We start from the raw sequence: 20,030 nt of genomic DNA on the forward strand, positions 1-20,030 counted from the left end.
GCGACAAACCAAAGGTTGGCAAGTGTTCTTACATGGAAGTGCGCCATCAAATGATTGGAGGTCACTGCCTCATCATCTGCTTAAACTCGTCAGAGAATTTCCTCAAAAAAAAAAAAACTCGTCAGAGAAGAACTATGTATACAGCACCGGACATGCCTGGTCAACGAATATATTTCTTGTTTTTAAAGAGGTAGAATAATCTAGAAGATAATTAACTTGAACTATGTCTAATCTTGAAGCTTTTTAGAGTGCTTGTAGAAACGCTGCTTCTGCTTGTAGAACATCAACAACATTATCCGATGCAGCTGCAGGAAAAATGTACATACCTATATCGCCTGTGCGATAGAGTCCGACAGGCAGGTCCATGACTCCATATGCAGATAAGTGAACGACAAACTTCTTTCGCTTGGTTTGCAGCAGCGGCGATGGTGAGGTGAGGTCGTGAGAATTGATGGTGTCGTGGGCCATATATAAGGAATATAGTCTATTAGATTATAGTTTGTGATTTTGGTGATTGTATGATGATATAATCAAGTGAAAATTTTGGTGCAAACCATGAACATATCATGTGCAAACCAAACTCTTCGTGCAAACCGTGCAAACTTTAATCTGGGCCGCCGGATCAACATCCAAGGGGTATGGAGGGATTGGGTAATTTTACAATTAAACGCCCGTCTCTAATCACACTTTTGCAAATCTCCCCTCCCACTTTCCCTGCGCATCCTTTCAGTGGCCCAGATTGAAGTTTGCACGGTTTGCACGAAGAGGTTGGTTTGCGCATGATATGTTCCCAATAATCTTAGATCCCAAGAATGAAGTACAAAGCCCTACCAAAACAAGAAATGAAGAAAGAACTCAAAATAAGAAATGAAAAAAGAACTCATAGAAATATAGAATTGGACGAGTTCAACATAAGATTGGGCGTCGGTTAAACCGATGACGACATGCAAATTGCAAGTGTCGGTGCATGGACGGTGCAATGCTGGAGCAAGTGAAGAAACCTCAACATCACCGGTTAAACCGACGGTGCAAGGATGGACATCGGTACAATAGTGTTGCATTGACCAGAGAGCATATCAAGCAGCAAAAGAAGTCTTTAGCACCGATTAAACCGACCGTGTTAGTTCAAAGCGTAGATGCATCCATATTAGCAGCAGGCAGTGCATCCATGTTAGTAGCAGGCGGTTGTCTGAAATCCAACATCTAGTAGCAGACTGTGCACGACTGGTTAAACTGACCCATATGATAGGTTGAACCAGTGTTATGTATAATTTGTCATAACAGCTACTAACGGCTATGTGACGTCCTCTAGCCTATACAAGGACCTCACCATGGGCCATTTAAGTTTGCTGGAGCCCTGAGGAACCCCATACACACCAGAGAACACCTCTAAGTCATCATTGAGCTTAGTGATCACATCTATAGGCTTTAGCACAAGTTTTGTAAGTATTGGTATTAGGATAAGCTCTTGAGAGAGTGAACAGATAGCAAGGGTTGTGCCTTATGTGTTGTGCTTAAGTGAAGCTCAAGTTTATATCTCGGTGAGCCGGCCCCTTGGAGTATTGGACTTGCTGGTACGTCTTCTATTCTACGGCTTGGTGTGACATTTTTGTGCGGGGGACGTAGATACCTCATCCTCCCCCACCCCCACCTACCAGCACTGCAGCATCCCACCCGCGCCACCTCCCCCAACACGCGCTCCAGCCCCCATCCGTGGTGGCTTATGGTTCCATTGGACCCTGCTCCCACCCACGCACCGCCCCCTCTGGATCCGGCCCGCCGCATCCCATCGACGTTGTCGGTCCCTGCTCCCACCAGATCCGACGAAGTTGGAGGGCAGCCCGAGGAGCCGTCGCTGCGCTATGGCCTGGTGCACCAACAGCTGGAGGCCGTGGCACAGCTGGAGTATGAGGTCAGCCTAGGGTTCGGCGTCGAGAGTAAAGGCCAAGATGCGCTCATTGGCGCGGACACGTAGCTGGAACCAGTGGTGGGAGCCGAGGGCAGCGCCGATGTGTTCAAGGGCGTACTGTGTGAGGTGTCGACGTGGCGTTTGAGCATCGGCGGCACCAGGGTAGGCGACCCGTGGAACGACATGCGGCGGCCGTACGACGGGCCCGGGTGGAGCAGAGTAGGGCGCACATGGCCACAACCACACCAAGGGAAAACGGCTCAGTAGAGCATCTCGGATCGGACGGTAAGAGAAGGGGGATGTAGTTTGTGCTCAAATGATTGGGAAATGTGCATTAAAGGTTGTCCTTGGATCCAAAGTAGCTATTTAGGGTTTGTTCAGTTGTACTTGAATTCTTTCTAAGCCGAGAAAGGTAGAAACAATAAGAGATATAGGAAGAGACCGCGATTTATTCCGGATCGGAAATTAATTGCAATAAAATAGACTCATAATAGCTACAATAGGATATCGAAAATCAATCCATGAGTCTAGAGTTGTGGAATTAATCCAAGTCTCTTGTTGCACCTATTATAAATTTATTTTGTTGGAAGTAGTTTTCGATCCGGAATAAAACCCAATCCCTTATTGTATTTTTTATTATTTCTGTCACTATCATTTCTGACAAAAATGAGAAATGAATCCATGTGCAACCAAACAAGCCCTTAATTGGAACGCTATTTACTTGGGCTAAACTTTAACCCTCAAAATAACCTTTAGCTATTTCTCCAAATAGAACCTTAGTCATCTTCTTGGCTAGCTTTGTTCATATCACCATACATATTCTTTTTCCTATTGTTCTTAAGTTTTGAGATTTAACTTTAACCGAAATAAAGATTATAAACACGTTTAAGCATTCCCCTTGACCATTGATAACGGAACATAAAAAAGAAACATCTCGCAGTTTATTTACGTTAACATTTTTTAGAAATATTTTACGTTAACATTTCGCAGTTGAGCTAGAACCAATGTAAGAAATAGCGGGCTATGAGGTTTCAACCTTCTCTAAAAACCATAGAAAGCTATAGCGGAAGCTAAATCATTTAGCAGAATGATTAAATAATCAATAATTACATACAAAATTAGAAGCATCATTGGTCTAACACTCTAAAATAGACTCAACATGTCTCATGACTGTCCAACTATGCACATACTGCTTTGTTGATGGTCCACCCATTTTATATTGATTCTTTTGAATACATCTTCGAGGGAATGACACTACGAAATATACTAACAACTTGACGATTAGCGTTGTAAAATGTCGCAGAAACCTATTTAGCGGACATTTATTACCACTAGATCCTGTAAAAACTCTTTTAGCAGATATAGCGGAAAAATATTGTATAGCGTAGCAGTAGATCTGTTTGGATGCTAATAGCGGACTATAGCAGGCTATTAGCGGTCTATTGTGTAGAACGAGAAAGCAGCGGGTGGGTGATTCGACTCGCCCGGGACAGACAGTCGGGCCGAGCCATCCCACTGCGCACGAAAGCACCGGCCCACCATAGCACCCTCTCGCCCGGAAGCCCCCAAAACCCTCGCCGTCGCCGTCGCCGTTGCCGCCGCCCCCTTCCCTCTCCCGCCGACAGCCGCCGACCAGACCACGTCGCGTCCGTGCCCTGCCGCGGCACCCCGGCTCCAGCACACTGCTATTTCGTCCATGGTTGCAGCTATGCCGCTCTCCTCTTCCACCGCCGCTGCAGCCGAGGGCTCCGCCTCCTCCATCGCCGCCGGCGCCGCGAGCGGCTACCACTTGCTCAGGATCGAGGGCTACTCGCGCACCAGGTCCACCATCCCCAACGGCGACCACGTCGAGTCCCACCCCTTCCGCGCCGCTGGCCACACTTGGGCCATCCTGTACTTCCCCAACGGCGACGACCCGGACACCGCCGGCTACATCTCCGTCTACCTACTCCTCAAGGAAGCCGTTGCCAGCCACTTGATGGTGCAGGCGGTCTTCAGCTTCGCCGACGAGGTGGAGAAGCAGAAGCCGTCCTACATCCGCACGCACCGTCGAGGCGGACAGGTTTGGCACTCACGGCTGCTGGGGCCATGACAAATTCTACGAGGCGGCGGAGCTGGAGCTGTCGGGCCACCTCCGGGACGATTGCTTCACGGTCAGGTGCGACATAATCGTCATCGGCGAACCCCGCACGGAGGCCAATCCGGTCCCCGGCGCTTCCTTCGTCGTGGTGCCGCCGCCAGACTCGTCGCAGCACTTCGGCGCCCTCCTCCTAGGCGGAAAGGGTGCCGATGTGAGGTTTCTTGTTGGGGGCGAGGTGTTTGCCGCGCACCGGTGCGTGCTCGCTGCACGGTCGCCGGTCTTCGAGGCGCTGCTCTTTGGCCCCATGAAAGAAGGCACAGCCACAGAGAGCTGCTGCATACGGATTGATGATATGCTACCTCAGGTGTTTCAGAGCTTGCTGCATTTCATTTACACTGACTCGCTGCCAGAGACCCAAGATCAGCAAGATAAGGAGGCCAGCAACACGATGGCGCAGCATATGCTGGAAGCCGCCGACAGGTATGGCATGGGACGGCTCAAACTGATTTGTGAGGACATGCTGTGCATATATATCGATATGAGCACGGTTGCGACTTCACTGGCATTAGCCAAGCAGCACCGCTGCCAAGGGCTTAAGGAGGCGTGCTTCGAGTTTCTCAAGTTTCCAAAAACGCTGGATGAGGTCATGGCAACAGATGAATTCCAACATTTGGCGAAAAGCTCTCCTGCTTTGTTTGAGTTGATGTCCAAGCTTGCTGCTGCTGGGCGTTGAATTCTTGAAAATGAAACCAAAGGCATAGGCATATGAGGTTTCCGGAGGATCGGGGACATCAATTGTATTTATATGTATCTAGAAAGACTAATTAGTGGGTTTGCTATCAAATGCATGTCCTGGTAGTTGTATACTTGTATCTGTAGTCATGTCCCCAAATGGCTATGACGTACCTGTGCCTGATTTTGTTTCGCTGTTGCGTCATTTGTGGATATAGCTATGAGCCTATGATGTGCTTGGAACATGCATGCTAATGTCGCCAGCAGTTAGTTCACTTCTAAGCCATGAAATTAACTGGAAATTCCTTATGGTAATTTATAATGCCATTCATCACCGTTATTTTGCATTTTTCTGTTGACTTACAGTTATTTGTTAGCAGGTTGGATGTGTTTTTATTCAGGATAGTGTCTCATTCCGGTTCAGGTAGCGTACAATTAAACATGAGGGCACTATTCAGTGAAGAACTTCTTTGGTCACTGATATGATTGCTATTTAGAAGGTTATCAATTTCTTGATGCCATCATTTGAAACTGAGAATCTCAAACATGTAAATGGAATTGCTTCAAAAATCCTGTTACTTATTTCTATGCTGATTTGCCATTTCTGTTATAGAACAATTACTGCATTGTGGTACAAAGCTGAATTAAAGACACGAAACATTGAATGGACAAGAAGGTGGGCCAGTTACAAAGTTATTCAGGATCTCTTTTTTGCAAAAAAAATATTTTTTGAAAGATTATACAAAATTTACAAGAAGTGAATGATCCGTGGGTCAGATTTACAGAGAGTTAGGTATTCAGATTTTTGTTCAACTTTTCTCCCAACATTTTCTTCTTTGGCATGGTTTGTTTGTTGGCCTTTTCAAACACCATGCGCTATTGTTCTTGCAATCAGCTCATTGCAGTATGGTGCTGTGAATAAGTACATATTATAGTTTAAATATTAGATTAAAAAGGAATAAGTTTGATTGAATCAGGATAATATTGATGTTGTGGACGCTTTCCTTGGGAGACAATAATAGCGTCTTTTAAGAAAAAAAAAGCAAGCTTGACTCAGGAGTTATCTCAGTTCGAGATTGACTCGGTTTGAAGTTTGTTCAGCTTTGTTAGTAAAGTTAGCAATTTGTTAGAAGGATTGTTAGGCTAGATTTGTTAGAAAGATTGGTTGGAAGCTTGAGAAGATGTAAAACAGGAACTATATATATGATGGGAAAGTCAATCAGGGAAATCAAGCTGGAGTTAAACCTAAATAGTTCAGAGCCTCTTTGGAGGGTGAACTTCTTTATCTTGCTTCCAATTTGCCGTTCTCTCCCTCTCAATTTCAAGGCCCACATCAATTTAAGTTGTGCAGACATGAAATTGGGTAATATATTAGGACCTAGGCGTATAGCCCGCGTATTTGTGCGGCTAGTATTGAAAATTAAAAAAATTGCATGTCGTTGTATATTTACTTAAAGATTATACTATTTTTACTATACATCACCCTATTCATTATCGTAAATTATGTCTTATTGTTGCTTAAAACAATTCAAATATGATCTACCTATAATAATAATTTAATTTGTTGAGCTTTAATAATATTATGCATATAATTATTTTTATTTTTGTTTTATTTTGATTGATTGTTGTTAGCTTTAGTTTTTATTAATAGTATATATTTGTAACTGATACATAGCTAAATGATATTTTATATTTAATTTTTTATAATGGCATTAGTGGGTGATTTTTAATTAGGCACATGGGTATTTTAGACTAATTTTATCATAATGGCAGTGGTGGGTAATTTTATTTTTCTATTTTTCTCCGACTAACATGAGAATTTTTAGGCCTTGAGAGCGAACATGGAGGCTCCATTTGTTGGCCAAATAATAAGATAATAGATATCCATCAGTCGTTATGGAAAACATGTTCTGTATTTTCCATGTTTCTAATATCTGAAACACTTTTTTTAGAATGGTTGGAGAAAAATGGACGCATCACGTCGCTCGATCCAACGGCTGGGAAGGTACAGGCACCAAGAGGCACCAAAAAGAGAGGCACCCGGTATGCACCCGATGCATACTAAATGGTGGGCCCTAAGCACCTGGTGCATATCGAAGTGGTGGGCACCGGTGGAGATGAGGTGGAAAAATTGTATTTCTGATTTTTTTTATTTGATCAAGGGTACAATGGTAAATTCTTAATTGTGTGAATAACGCTTTGAGTAGTAAAATTTGATTGAATGGTTGATCTAATGTAGTTTTAGCCCACTAAGATTGAACCCACGTCGGTTCTTGGGTTCCTGGCGGACCTAGGGTTTCTCCCAGCGAGGGGGGCGTGGTCCGGCGATGAAGGGAGGGAGGATGCAGGCCTGCGGCCATGGCGTTGTCAAGCTCACGCTCGTTAGGGTGGTCCGCATCATCGAGCGGAAGAGGAGGCGGGGAGATGGAGAGGTTTAGGGCGTCGATGCCGTACCGAGTAGGTCTGTATGACTACTCCCCGGCGGTGAAGTGCCGCTGCAATAGGAAGGCGCCTTGCTGGACATCATGGAGTGACGACAACCCGGGCCGGAGGTACTACAGATGCCCTTCAGGATTGGAAAGTATTTCTTTAGGTTGTCCCCTTAGATTGGTCTGCTCTGCGATTGATTTTCTGCTTTGCTGTGCAATTCATTTGAATGTAGAAAGCCGGGGATTGCGGCTATTATGTGTGTCGTGAGGCCACACAGTATGTGCGGATTTTGATGTGTGACCTTCGTGATGCTATTTGGCAGCTGAGGAGGGAGAAAGAAGAGGAGCAGCAGCATGTTTAGAGGATTCAGGAGGAAAATGGAGAGCTCAGGCAGATGATAGTGCAACTAGAAAAGGAGAAGGATGAATTCAATAAGAGAGATGGAGGAAAAGGAGCAAATTGACTTGAAGGAGAAGAGCAACTACAGTTGTTTCAGTAGGTGCATTGTAGTTTTTGCTTTGTTAGGGCTGTTGTTTGTACTGAAGTACTCAACATTATGACTTGCTCTGTTAGAGCCTGTGCTTTTGTGGCAACCTTTGTTTGTGCATGATCTTTTGATGTAAATGTTGACTGACCTTGCAGCATATTTCAATGCAAAATGAACTGGTTTGCAAAATGAAGTGATAAATGGACATGGATGGCAGTTAACAATATCAGTTCATAGAGCACTAACATGAACCTGAGTTCATAGAGCTAAGATAACAGCACTAACATGAACCTGAGTTCATAAATATCATCTCATAGCAGCAAATATTTACAGCAAACAATATCTTCAGGTTGATGTCATCAAACAATATAAGTAGTAACATAAGTTCAAAAAAGGTATCATCTTCCAGCTAGAGATTTTCAGTACTTGACACCAAACAACAAGTAAGAAAGGCGGCCACTGCTCCTTGGGATGCTCTAGGAATGGTTTGCTGAATTGGTCCTTGAGAAGATGCTTGAAAAGTTGATGCATCCTTGTTGCTTGAGCAGGAGCTGCCAATGGTTGTAGACTGTAGAGAAGGACCTGGTCCTTCTTCTTGAGTAGCTGAAGTTGGAGCTCTTGGTGTTTTTCTGTGCTCTTGTGTACATGATCAATATATGTCTGTGAGGCATTGAAATGATGTAGTTCGTCCGATAAAAATTGTCAGGTGGTCATGTCAGATGAACACTGGTCACATTGGTGCATGGAAAAAACAGTCCCATCGTTGCACCTACAGAAGTGAAGGTGTGTCATGGTCAAAGATCAATACACATTATCATTGCCCACAATTTATGTTAGAGCCCACGAAAATGGCGTGCAATTTCTGTTCCAGGTGTGGAATAAGTGTATGCATCTCGGGAAGAGAAGCTATCCGTTCGACCCGTGTCTTGAAGTTCCATACCTCCCGAGTGATGGATGAAACCAACGGGATGATCCATAGCATCCGGTGAACGCAAAGACCATATCTCCAGTGCTAGTTGCTGTTACTGTAGATGTTGAGTTTGTAATGTTAGTGACAATGATTTGGCAAGAGACAATGTAAGTCAGCCAGATCTTCCAAGTTATTGATTGTACGCTGAACTTATCCATCGATCAACAGTCAATTTGGTGCATGAATCGATCACCAGTCATCTCGCTCAGTGCTTCTGACTGGTGGTCACCAGTCAAAAACATGCGTCAAAAGAGGTGGTCAGTCAGCGAATGTGTCAAGTAAGTGAATAATACTCCGGTGGCAGTAAACACTGAACACGGGTCAATCATTTGTGTTACCATTATCTGGCTACGGAGCGTTGAGTTTCACAAAATCAATCCGATGATTGGTACGGGTGGCGAACCAGCCTCACTGCACCCATCTCACAAAGGATCAAGAATATGCTAGTGGGGCTCATCCTAAACATCACCGGACTATGAAACCGAGAACACTTGTCCAAATGGTCATTGGAAACTATGAGGAAATCTGACGAGTACATGAACAAAATGTCCGGTCATAGCAATAGTCTGACTCGTGAGTGCAATAATAGAGGAAAACGCTAAGTGACCTAAGCAGGCTGCGAGGCAGATGGGCCGGAACACATGAAACAACCCAAGCAGCCGGCGAGGTGGATGGGCCGGATGGGAGCGAGCGGCGGTCACACCCCACGAAGATTTACAAAGGTAATCCAGTAGATCATGATAGCTCTCGCCAGTAAGACTGTTATCTTCACCGGATAGATTGACATGTCCGTCCTGTGGTGTATAGTCCGGTGAACACCGGTCGAGTTGATATGTCCGACCGGTCCCCACCGGTGTGACCGGTGAGTGCAGAAAACTCAACGGTACTGCCATAGCGTCGCTTCAGTTCGCGTGCGGTGTGGGTCAGTAGCGTACGCAAACTACTGCATTAGCCAGCAGCTGGGGTGAGACCACGTTGCTTCTTCCTGGTGCACTGGCACTAGTGTAAACAATAATTTACCACTAACGATGCATGACATGACATGTAATCATGAGAAGTTATACAAGGCTCTGAATGGATGTAGCGTTCGTGGTCAATATGGATCTGCTGGCTTCGTCCCTGGCCAGTAGGTTGACGGAGATTGATGTGACGTCTCAAAAGAAACAGTTCGACCTGCTCTATCGCAACTTATGCCACGCCACTACCATCAATCGCAGTCAAATGCTACATGAACATGGAGTCTAGAAACAAGCATAACATAACTTGACATGAATGTAAAATGTTGCAGATGCACAGGCTCTGGATGACATGAACATGGAGTCTAGAACCATACACAACATAATATGAGACCCTAGGGATAACATAACTTGCAGAAGTACATCACATCCTAAGGATAACGCCAAATGGAGCTGAGGAAGGACTCGCACGTGAAACAGATCCTGCAATCCGCACTGCAGAAGTTCGACCACAGATGCCATCTGTACTCGTCGACGCGCTTGCCGCACCAGCCCTCCTCAACGGCGTTGATGCCCCATCCTTCCTGCCGGTACGGGGACGCACAATGGTGACCGGGAGTCCGGGCAAGGAGATCCTAGAGCTGCAGCCCTTAGACCTGGCAGGTCAGCCCACCAGTCAGATAGCCATCAACCTAGAAACCGACAACCGTACGGTGGCCGTCAGAGTTGAGTACCATTCGCCTATCATAGTTGATGACATGACCATATATATCAGCTATATGCATGTTTTTTGTAGATACAGTTCCATGATTGGTCTGACGCTGGATTTGCTATTTGGTGTTATATTTGGCAGGAAGAAGTGAACACCTAAATATGATGCTAATTACAGCCTTTCGGGGACATTTGGTGCAATGCCAAGTTAGTAGTTGGACTTCAAAGTGAAGACCTGACCTACTATATATGTGTGCGCAAAATATGTGAAGTGCAGACCTCAGCTAGATAGGACCTGACTATATATGCCTTCAGTAAGTTAGATGCTTGGTGTGTCTTGGGATACGTGATTTTTTCTTGAAACATTGTTATTCTTTATGCAGCACCTTTTGATGTAATTATAATGTAAGTCTCCTAGTATCATTGCTTCCGTCCTAGTATCACGGGAGAGACCGGTGGCACCACCAGAATCAAGTCACTGGCTGTATCTTTTGCTTCCGTTGATGATCTCTTGCTGGAACTCAGAGTAGTTGTATTGGACGTGTTCCAAGTTTACTGCACTCACTGGTTAGAAGTTCTACCACCGTACATCCTCACTGGATGATCTTCCTGGAGTGCAGCGTAACATTCCAAGTTTACTTCACACGTGCGCTAACACCGTACACCTGGACCGTATGATCTTTCAGGAGCGCTAGCTAACATTCCAAGTTTACGGCCCTCATCGGTTAGACCTGTGATGTTACCCTACACCCAACCCTTGTGACCCTTCTGGAGTGCAAGGAATCAGCTTCATTGAAATATTTCAATATATTTGTCAGTGCTTCCTCACCGGATGGTCACAGTCGTCCGGTGAATGAAAAAGGCCAGATCTCCAGTGTCACTTGTTGTATCTGTAGGTGTTGTGTTTTGAATGTTAGTGTCTTAGTGGCAATGATGTGGCAAGTATCATCTGTCATTTTTCGTTGTTAGTATGTGACATTATAACTTCAATGACTGAATGGCGTTAGATGTGTATGCAGTTCCTATAACATAATGGAATGAACTTGTAATGGCAAAATGGGTCTGAAAAGCCTAAATGATTGACAATTTGAGATGGAGGTACTTTGAGTGATTTCAGGTACTCAAGTCAAGCCGGTTCATCGACATGAAACAAATGATTCGTCTTTTCAAATGAACTTTGGTACAACCAACACAGGACAACATTACTGAACACCACCCACAGTCACCGGAAAGATCAGTTCCATCACGAAATCTGCAGAGACAAAAAATGAAACGTCCGGTGAATGCTCCGGTAGTAACATAATCGCACCGTCTGAATGGTCAATGTAAGAAACCACCAACATGATACGAAGAATAGGTTGATCGCATTACATTGCCATATGGGTCACAAGCATCACTGATGGTTCAGAAGCTAGATCTCTCTGACACTACAAGTCATGGAGACCTTTACAATCCTCACTTTAATCTCTCTCTCTCTCTCTCTCTCTCTCTCTCTCTCACACACACACACACACACACACACACACACACACACACACACACACACACACACACACACGTAACTTAAGCAAATCTAAAGCCATGCTTGAGCTCCAATTGATTCGCTATCTCGTACGACAAGTACGTGTCTATGGGGGCGTAGCACACCTGGAAGCTGTCCAAATACCTCTTGTGCCAGTGATCATGGTCGGCGCCCGCCGGCTTGCGGAGGTGAGGTAGGCACAGTACCTCTGATGTGATCTTCTCGAGCGACGAACGATGAACTCTGTACTTGGGATGGGGTCTGCTAAGGTGCTTGTATTCTATAGCGGCTTCGGGGACTACCAATTGGAGGTCGATCGGATTGGTTATTGTGATGCTGAAGTCATCCCGCAGCCGCTTCGCGTCGTTCTCGATGTGTGCACCGGTGAAGATGTGGTCCTCCTCTATCAGGAACCTCTTCAAGACTTTGGGAAGGTCACCGCCATTGGCATAGAGGACCTGGAACACAAGGACACTAGTGCCGATGCACAACTGCAAGATGGCAGTCGTGACGTCGCCGCCACGGAGCCTTTTCCACTCGGTGTCCAATCCAACGAGCTTGCAGCGGCATTGCACTGAGTTGCCATGGCGGATGTCTTCGAGAAAGCTCGCCACAACCTCCGCGTCACAGGTTATCCACACGTCGAGCATGGTTGTATCAAATGCAACCCATTGACGCATAGTTGTCGGTGGACTGGTCGGTGTCGTTGGGCGATGGCACTTCAGCTTTGTGTCCGATGCTTGCGGCGACTCATCCCACCCTGTTGGCATGACGATGTTCACCGGCGGCAGGCGCCATGGCTCCATAATCGTGCGGCGTTGTATAGCACGGGATGGTTTTTTGGCTAGGGTTTCTTGCGTGCGCGTGTGTGGCGGCGACGACAGTTTGGATTAATTATTGGGGGTGGCCGCGGGGACGCGCGGTTCGTTTCCTGCGGCATCGGTTGGGATTCCAAAGCCCCGGGGAGGGGTAGGTGGGACCGTCGATAAAACAGGACATAGACATTCGTACACTTGGTCCTTCACCTGATGTTGGCCGGTTGCAGACAGCACCGGTGAGACCATTGCGGATAGAAAGTGCGGTGTAGATTGTCCGGTGTATTGGAAGGGAAAGTCGTGGAAAATAACCAGACACATCCCTGACAGATCCACACGGAACAAGAATGGGCTGCCGTACCTCTCTCTGGCCCATGGGCTGTGGTACCTCTCCTAGGGCCCGTACCTTGAAATATTTTCCGGTAAAAATTTAAAGAACTTGAGACAGTAAAAAAAATCTAGAAACATTGTCCGGTCAATGTCAGGACCTTGAGACAGTCAAAAACCTAGAAACATGTCCGGTGACTGTAAGTGCGTGGGAATCACATTTCCAACTGAGTCTTGAAGTACAGGAAAAATGCTACGGTGATGATGTTAGTGTAGTAAGACTTGATGCTGCACTCGCGAAGAGTAGGAGGGGCACTTTTGAATGGGTAGCCTCGCACTTTACTGAAAAATGCTCCGATGATCAGAACAGAGAATAGGTCGAATAGTGCATGGGAAGAATAGATCCATCAAGATATCTACCGAGTCCATCTAAAACGTCCCGTGAGTCACCTAGTCCGACCGGTGAGCGACACGTCCAAATTCAAGTCCTTTGAGTTCCTACTAAAAATCTTTCACAAGTTCGTGGATATAACAGTTCACCAACAAATCTGACGAGTGCAGCGACTGGTCTGATGATGAGTTCACCAGAAGAGGAACTCGTCAAAATTGAAGTCCTTTGAGTTCGTACTAAATTTCATTGACAAAAAAGTCCGGTGTCTGTCAAGACCTTGAAATATTGTCTGGCGAATGTCAAGATTTTGAGACAGTAAGAAGTCTAGAAACATTGTCCGGTCAATGTCAGGACCTTGAGACAGTCAAAACCTAGAAACATTATCCGGTGACTGTCATTGCTTGGGAACCACAGTTCACTATGTCTCTCGAAGTACAGCAAAAATGCTGCGGTGATGCTGTACGGTGCGCACACCGGTCTGACTTGTAGTGCAATAAGACATGATGATGCCGCACATTTCACTGCAACAAATGGAACACAAAGAATTCACAAATGCAAATAGCCGCTTCATATTAGGGTAATACTTTGTTACAATTCTACCAAGGAAGGTGTCTAGAGATACACCCATGCAAAACTAAGCCTAATGACTATGCTAACAAGTTCCACTGATGCCTATTGCTGTCACTCTAGATTAGACGACAAGGTAGCGCATGAAGAAAATGGATCCTGCTAATAGACAAAGTTCTATACAAGAAGCAAAAAGGAACAATAATTTAGTCTTCGTAACGTGGAGTTTGCCAGCGAATGAAGATGAAAATTGTCACCTTACCTATATCCATTCGGTAACTGCAATCAGATTCTTGGCAAATCATTAATCTAGCACATCTTCAGGGAGCTCTGTTTCCTACAAATGAAGATGAACATCAGTCATAAGTACACATGCCTCACACATGGGCAGTTGTCAGCTTTGATGAACATTACTGAAAACTACTTCTGGTCTCAAGAAGCATGTTCGCCGATTGTGACCCGAGCCCCTACATAGGCTACATTTCAATGAAGATTTCGTGGTAGATTTAGTCTTATCTGAACTTGACTTCAACTTTTTCTTCGGGGCGCCTCTGCCAGGCATAGTCATGGGATCCAGGACATCTCTGAACTCTTCACAATCAACCTCCGGCGCTTGTGGCAGCACCGGTCCATACATCTTGCCTTCATTCGCTCCTGCATTTGGCATGATCACAACAGCTTCTTGTTCAAGGACACATTTGGTCCGCTCATATGTTTCGGGTGCACGAGATGCTACGAAGGCTGCAGCAAGGCTGAGATTGTGTAGCTCACGGAACCTTAGTAGGGTAGGGGAATAGTTATACATGGTGCTCTTATTGTCGGAAATGCACGTTTCGCCCCCATAGTCCACCTTTCCAAAACACAGCAGTCTGGAAGCTTGCTCTCGTCCCGAAGGCCCAATACAAAGAAGATGTGTGAGTAGGGGGTTCCAAGGGATTGCAACTTACGACAAGAATAGGAAATTCTCTTCAGATTGGCCTCTTCAGTTAATTCACATTTCACATAGTACATGATGTCTCTATCTCTCCTTCCAACAATATACTCAGTTGTATCATCGCCATCTTGAATCTCAATCAGAGAACACTTCTTGGCTACTTCCATGCTGAACAGGACCTTTGCCTTAAAAACATTTAGTGTGAACCTTTCCTTTGCGTTTATCTCAAGAACTGAAGCATCAGGTTCTGTGAATGGCGCACCTTTGTAAGGCAGGTCTCATAGTGCTGTACCATTTCTAACAGGGTCATTTTACCATCTAGTTTCATCTGAAGCCTAGAGTTCATGCTCTCACTCCGTTGGTTGCTCCTCAATCCTAAAAGCAATGACCTACATGATACGCAACACACTAGGTTTGCCTCACCTCATACATCTGATAAACGAGACCTCTTTAACCTTATTGTCAGCCAGAAACACCTGCAATTTCCTCTCAATCTCTTCTATGGAGCAAAGGTCATACGAAAAACCCTGAACGCACCTTTCAGTGTATCATTGTGAACATTGCGCACTAGTTTGAACTCAATATGCCATCCGCATAGCCTATGCGGTGAATTCGGCCGCACCACACTGATTGTTATCTGCATAGCAAGGTCTCCATCAGTGATCACGGAAACAGGATGCTTCTGAGCATTAGCTTCGGTAAATGTTTTCAGCAGCCACACATATGACTCAGTATTCTCATGAGAAATAATTCCACATCCAAAAAGAACTGTGTGGTAATGGTGATTCACCCCAACGAAAGGCACAAGGGGTAGGTTGTACCGATTTGTTTTTTAGGTGCTATCAAATAAGACGACATCACCAAATGCTGCATAATCAAGCATACATTGAGTATCACACCAGAACATTCCCTGCACGTGTCCTTTCCCATCAGTCATGTACTTGAAAAAGAACTCAGAATCTCTGTTTTGACGTTCCTTCAGGTGACTGGTGACTATTTGAACATCACCATCAGCAATTATCTACTGCTTATAGAGATGACAGAAATTATACAAGTCCCTTAATTTATAGCCAACTTTGTCATACCCACCATACTGCATTTCCATAATTTCAAAAATCTGGTGTTTGAGGATCCCAGCAACCCCCAACTCCACAATTTCAGCTTTCTGCGCATCGCTGATTTTTCGATGTGAACGCAGCAGGCATCCAAGGTCGGCTGGAGCCATCGAATGGTTGTGCTCATCGATGAAATTCTTCACGTACCACTGCTCGGTGTTCTGGTCCAGTGCAATTACCAATTTTGCAGGGCATCCAACACGAGTTATATCCCGTGGCCTCCGCTTCTTAATCTCATTCTTCACGTACTTCTCTTCACGGTAACCTTGACGACTGCAAACATACCTCCGAAGGGTCAGCTCAGTGTGCTCACTGTTCCACTCAACATAAGGTTTTCCTCACACTAAATCCTTTACCAAGTGCGTATGTGTTATAAAACTGAAATCCTTCATCTTCGTTTGCGAACATCTTCCTAACAATTTCATTGTACTCTAGCAAAGACTCAAGATCCGCCATTTCCTCCTGCATCCATCAACAACATTAAACAAATTAATGATTGTAGTATACTGATTAATTCCAGTTATACTGCATAAAAATTGAAATCAAAGATTGTAGTATAAAACCCAAAGATCAATGAGATGTATATAATTCACATATAGTTAGCCTAATACAAATTTCAGGGTGATTTAGATGAAGAAAAATAGGGAAAACTCAAAAAAGACATAAGCAACTGGATACAGCAGAGCCAAGGGAGCTAGATGCAGCAGAGCCAAAGGCAACATATCAATAGCCACTTGTTTGAACTGTAATATCAATAAGAACTAGTAAAAAGTAAAACCAGTAAACTTTGAGGTGTATGTACAATGCAGGCCAATTATATAAAGTGAACAATATTATTACAGCCATGTTAGCACTGTGAAGTTATACAAGTTAGACTGCAAAGAGCATGATGACAGACAAAATATATATATTGTAGACATCATGTTGTTGTGATGCACAAATATGTACGACACTAATCAGAAGAAGGGTTTCGATTGTAATCAAGAAGCCAATCAGATTGAGGCATATACATTAATGGAACAAACAGATGAAGAGTTACAATTCTTACACATGCAGGAGGTATAATTACTGTCACTTGAGAATGCAGACTACAAACAAAAAATTTCGCTACAATCATCGAATACCATCTTGAGCAAGATATCATCTGATCATGAAACAAGGCACACAACAAGAAGAGGCGGCGTCCAAATACCTTTGGCTAGATGATCAAACACGGGGCAGCTGTCGGCTGACGAAGCAGACGCAGGCAGCAATGTAGTAGGAAACACAACCGGCGGCGTCCAAACCCTACCCGCGTGGAGTAGGGCGACGACCTTTAGCGACGGGAGTGAGGGAAGGGCGGTCAACACAAAGAGCGAAGGCGGGGCCAAGGGAAGGGTGCGGCGGCAGCGGCAGAGCAGCGCGGCAGCGGCGGTGTCGATTCACCAGGGGAGACCGGGTGAGACAGGACAGTTGCCCGGGGCGTGGGTTTGGTGCAAGGAGGAGGGGGGCGTGGGGTTTGGGGGTGGCGAATTACCACAGTACCCGTCCGCCCCTCAAATTAATTAAATTAATTATTTTTGGGGAGGCACCAAGAGGCACCAAGAGACACCACCAACCATTGTAAAAGAGCTCTGTCTGAAATACAAAATTGTTTGCTGTTTTATTTTAACCATCAATGCTTCGCGCTTTATTAGATTGAAACGGTTTGGAAAATTGTAACTTGTGAAGCAATTACATGGAGTGGTATATAAAACAAATGATGGTCAGTCTGATCCTTTTATTGTTTCCGTTTGATATACCTTTGCTAACGTGGAACATCTCCGGTTGTCTATTTTCTTTTTGTGCACTATCACTGCCATGTTCTGAAAGCTTTGGTAATTCAAACAATATCTAATGGACAGCTCTCTGCCATATTCATTTGCATCTGATCGAGACGTTGCACAATTACACATGATCCCTTTGTTAGAAATTTAGGCAATATAAGTGGTAATTTAATTCAAAAAATATAATCAACACGTTTGTGACATCATATATATACATGTGTGTCTAAATGTGATTAGCATATAGATGATACTGATTATCATAAGAGAAATATACCCAGCGGAAGAGCCGGATGCACTAGTCGTCATAGTGCCTGTTGATGTAGTCGTCCTGCTCGATGCAGTGCAAAAAGAAAGCAGTGCCGATCAACAACGAGACGCTGGGAAGAAGATGATCATCACCGACACCACCAGGAAGGAGAGGACGAAGCGAATAGTCGTGCCGCTTGCGGACACTCCCCAAAAACGTGATTGCCGGCCTTCACCCGAGCAAGTGAACTCACAGACAACAATGTTTCAGAGGCCTACTCTTCCGGTGCTTGTGCGCGCAAGAACCGGAACGGGAACGCAGGAAACAACACAACAGTGGAGAAGCTCTTACCTCTTGGATGTGTACGTGTGTGTCAAATGCATCAATTACTCAACATAAAAGTCCACCCCTTGACGCACAACACATCTCCATTTTAGTCACGTAGGGAGATAAAAAGGCATTAGACAAAATGTTTCATGCATGACCTTTCACTAGTGTAACGGAAGCCATTAGCTCTTATGTGCATTAATATTGCATGCACCTAATGGCTTGCAACGGATGCACCAAATGACTTGCAACGCATGCACCAAATGACTCCATAGCTACCAACGCCAATGCATGCGTGCAATATTTATCCTCCATTCATAATGCTCCCATTTACACATATCACAATTAGTTTTGAAATGACCCTTGGTATTTATCAAATTAATTAGATTTTATTATGCCATGGGCCTAATTAATCTAACACCCTTCAGCTGTATACATTACATCAGTCTGCCATTTTGTGCGCGGGGGGGGGGGGGGGGGGGGGGGGGGGGGTAGTTTTAGTCAGATGCTGACGAGCACATGTAGGAGCTTTCTGTGAAGGAAAAGCTTCAGGCATCGATCTGTAATCTGGCTTATAGCTAATGGTATATTGTTACAAGTAACGGTTTATGCTCTGTTCGTGGGCACGATGTCAAAGACTTACTCATCTGTCCCCTGACTGCTGAGTAATTGCCCTTCCGTTTTCAGCCTACATTTCATTTCCCGTTTGTGCTTTGCAGTAGGGGTTGTGATAAAATTCTGAGCTCTTCCTGCTCCTGGTTTCATGGTTTTGTGATTTCCTTGGATTCTGGTGGGAGGTATGAGTTTGGAATGGCTGTTTTAGCCCTGAATCTGCTATTTTGTTATGCTGGCATGTATTTAAATTGGAACAAATCTTGTCGTTATATGTAATAATTAAATTGCGAAATGGCTTGTAGCCTGGTGGTTATAAGATTTTCAGTAGCACCTGAAGTCCTGGGTTCGAGTCCCCATTAGGGCAAATTTTCTAAGATTTAATGGCGTTGGTGATTGATGTGACAAAATTTTTTTAAAAGGTTTATAAAAAATTATTGGACTAGAAAATGTTGATCAATAGAATTCCTGAACACAGCCTTGTAACTCGGATGCACTAAGAGCATCTCCAGTAGTCTCCCAATCCCCAATCCAACTACCATATTAGGAGAGTAGATAAAAAACTAGTGCTCCAACAGTCTCCCAAAATCTTTTCCTTTTCCAATAATTATTGGGACAACTCCCAATAAGGTAATTATTGGGACATTCCAACAGTTCACCCCACCTTTTTCAAATAAAGGGGAGTTATGACTCTCCCAATAAGGTAGTTAGATTGGGAGAAGGTTATTGGTATTTGGAGACTGCAAAAACAACTCTCCTAATAATTCTAGCACTGTTATTGGAACATCTCCCAATACCAGTTATTGGAAATGATTAATGGGGAAGTGTTGGAGATGCTTAACAGCTAGGAGAGACCCTTTCACCATAATATATACTACGACTATCACAGCTAGCGTAAACTAAAAGGACACATGTACACCTTCTAGTATCAAATTGGCAACATGACATGCTGACCGCCAAATAGCAAATAAACGCCCCCTTCCTCTCGCCCCTAGCCTACACAAGTTGAAAACCCAACCGGCAACCAAAACCCCCAAAGGCCCAAACCCTCGCGCCGCCCTTCTCCGCCGCCGCGACCCAGCATCGCACCGCT

General features: G+C 44.8%; 3 protein-coding genes across 3 annotated transcripts; 2 read left to right on the forward strand and 1 right to left on the reverse strand.

The window, feature by feature from the left end:
• Positions 1-3,584: 3,584 nt before the first annotated feature.
• LOC120688945 (BTB/POZ and MATH domain-containing protein 1-like) lies at positions 3,585-3,926 on the forward strand (the record flags this gene model as incomplete). The annotated part of the gene is made up of 1 exon (XM_039971287.1): positions 3,585-3,926. A coding segment is annotated over exon 1 (321 nt), but the record flags the coding sequence as incomplete, so codon positions are not given.
• Position 3,927: 1 nt separating this feature from the next.
• On the forward strand, positions 3,928-4,722 carry LOC120688946 (BTB/POZ and MATH domain-containing protein 2-like; the record flags this gene model as incomplete). The annotated part of the gene is made up of 1 exon (XM_039971288.1): positions 3,928-4,722. A coding segment is annotated over one exon (795 nt), but the record flags the coding sequence as incomplete, so codon positions are not given.
• Positions 4,723-11,838: 7,116 nt separating this feature from the next.
• LOC120688948 lies at positions 11,839-12,603 on the reverse strand. The gene has a single exon (XM_039971289.1). The coding sequence runs from the start codon at positions 12,601-12,603 to the stop codon at positions 11,839-11,841; it is 765 nt and encodes a 254-aa protein (XP_039827223.1).
• Between the last annotated feature and the right edge of the window lie 7,427 nt (positions 12,604-20,030).

This window comes from Panicum virgatum, chromosome 9N (genome assembly GCF_016808335.1).
Source record: "Panicum virgatum strain AP13 chromosome 9N, P.virgatum_v5, whole genome shotgun sequence".
In the NCBI taxonomy this organism is placed as follows: Eukaryota; Viridiplantae; Streptophyta; class Magnoliopsida; order Poales; family Poaceae; genus Panicum; species Panicum virgatum.

Bases quoted from the DNA above. Each gene is read 5' to 3' on its own strand.
- LOC120688948 (XM_039971289.1), bottom strand. From the start codon at position 12,603: ATGGAGCCATGGCGCCTGCCGCCGGTGAACATCGTCATGCCAACAGGG.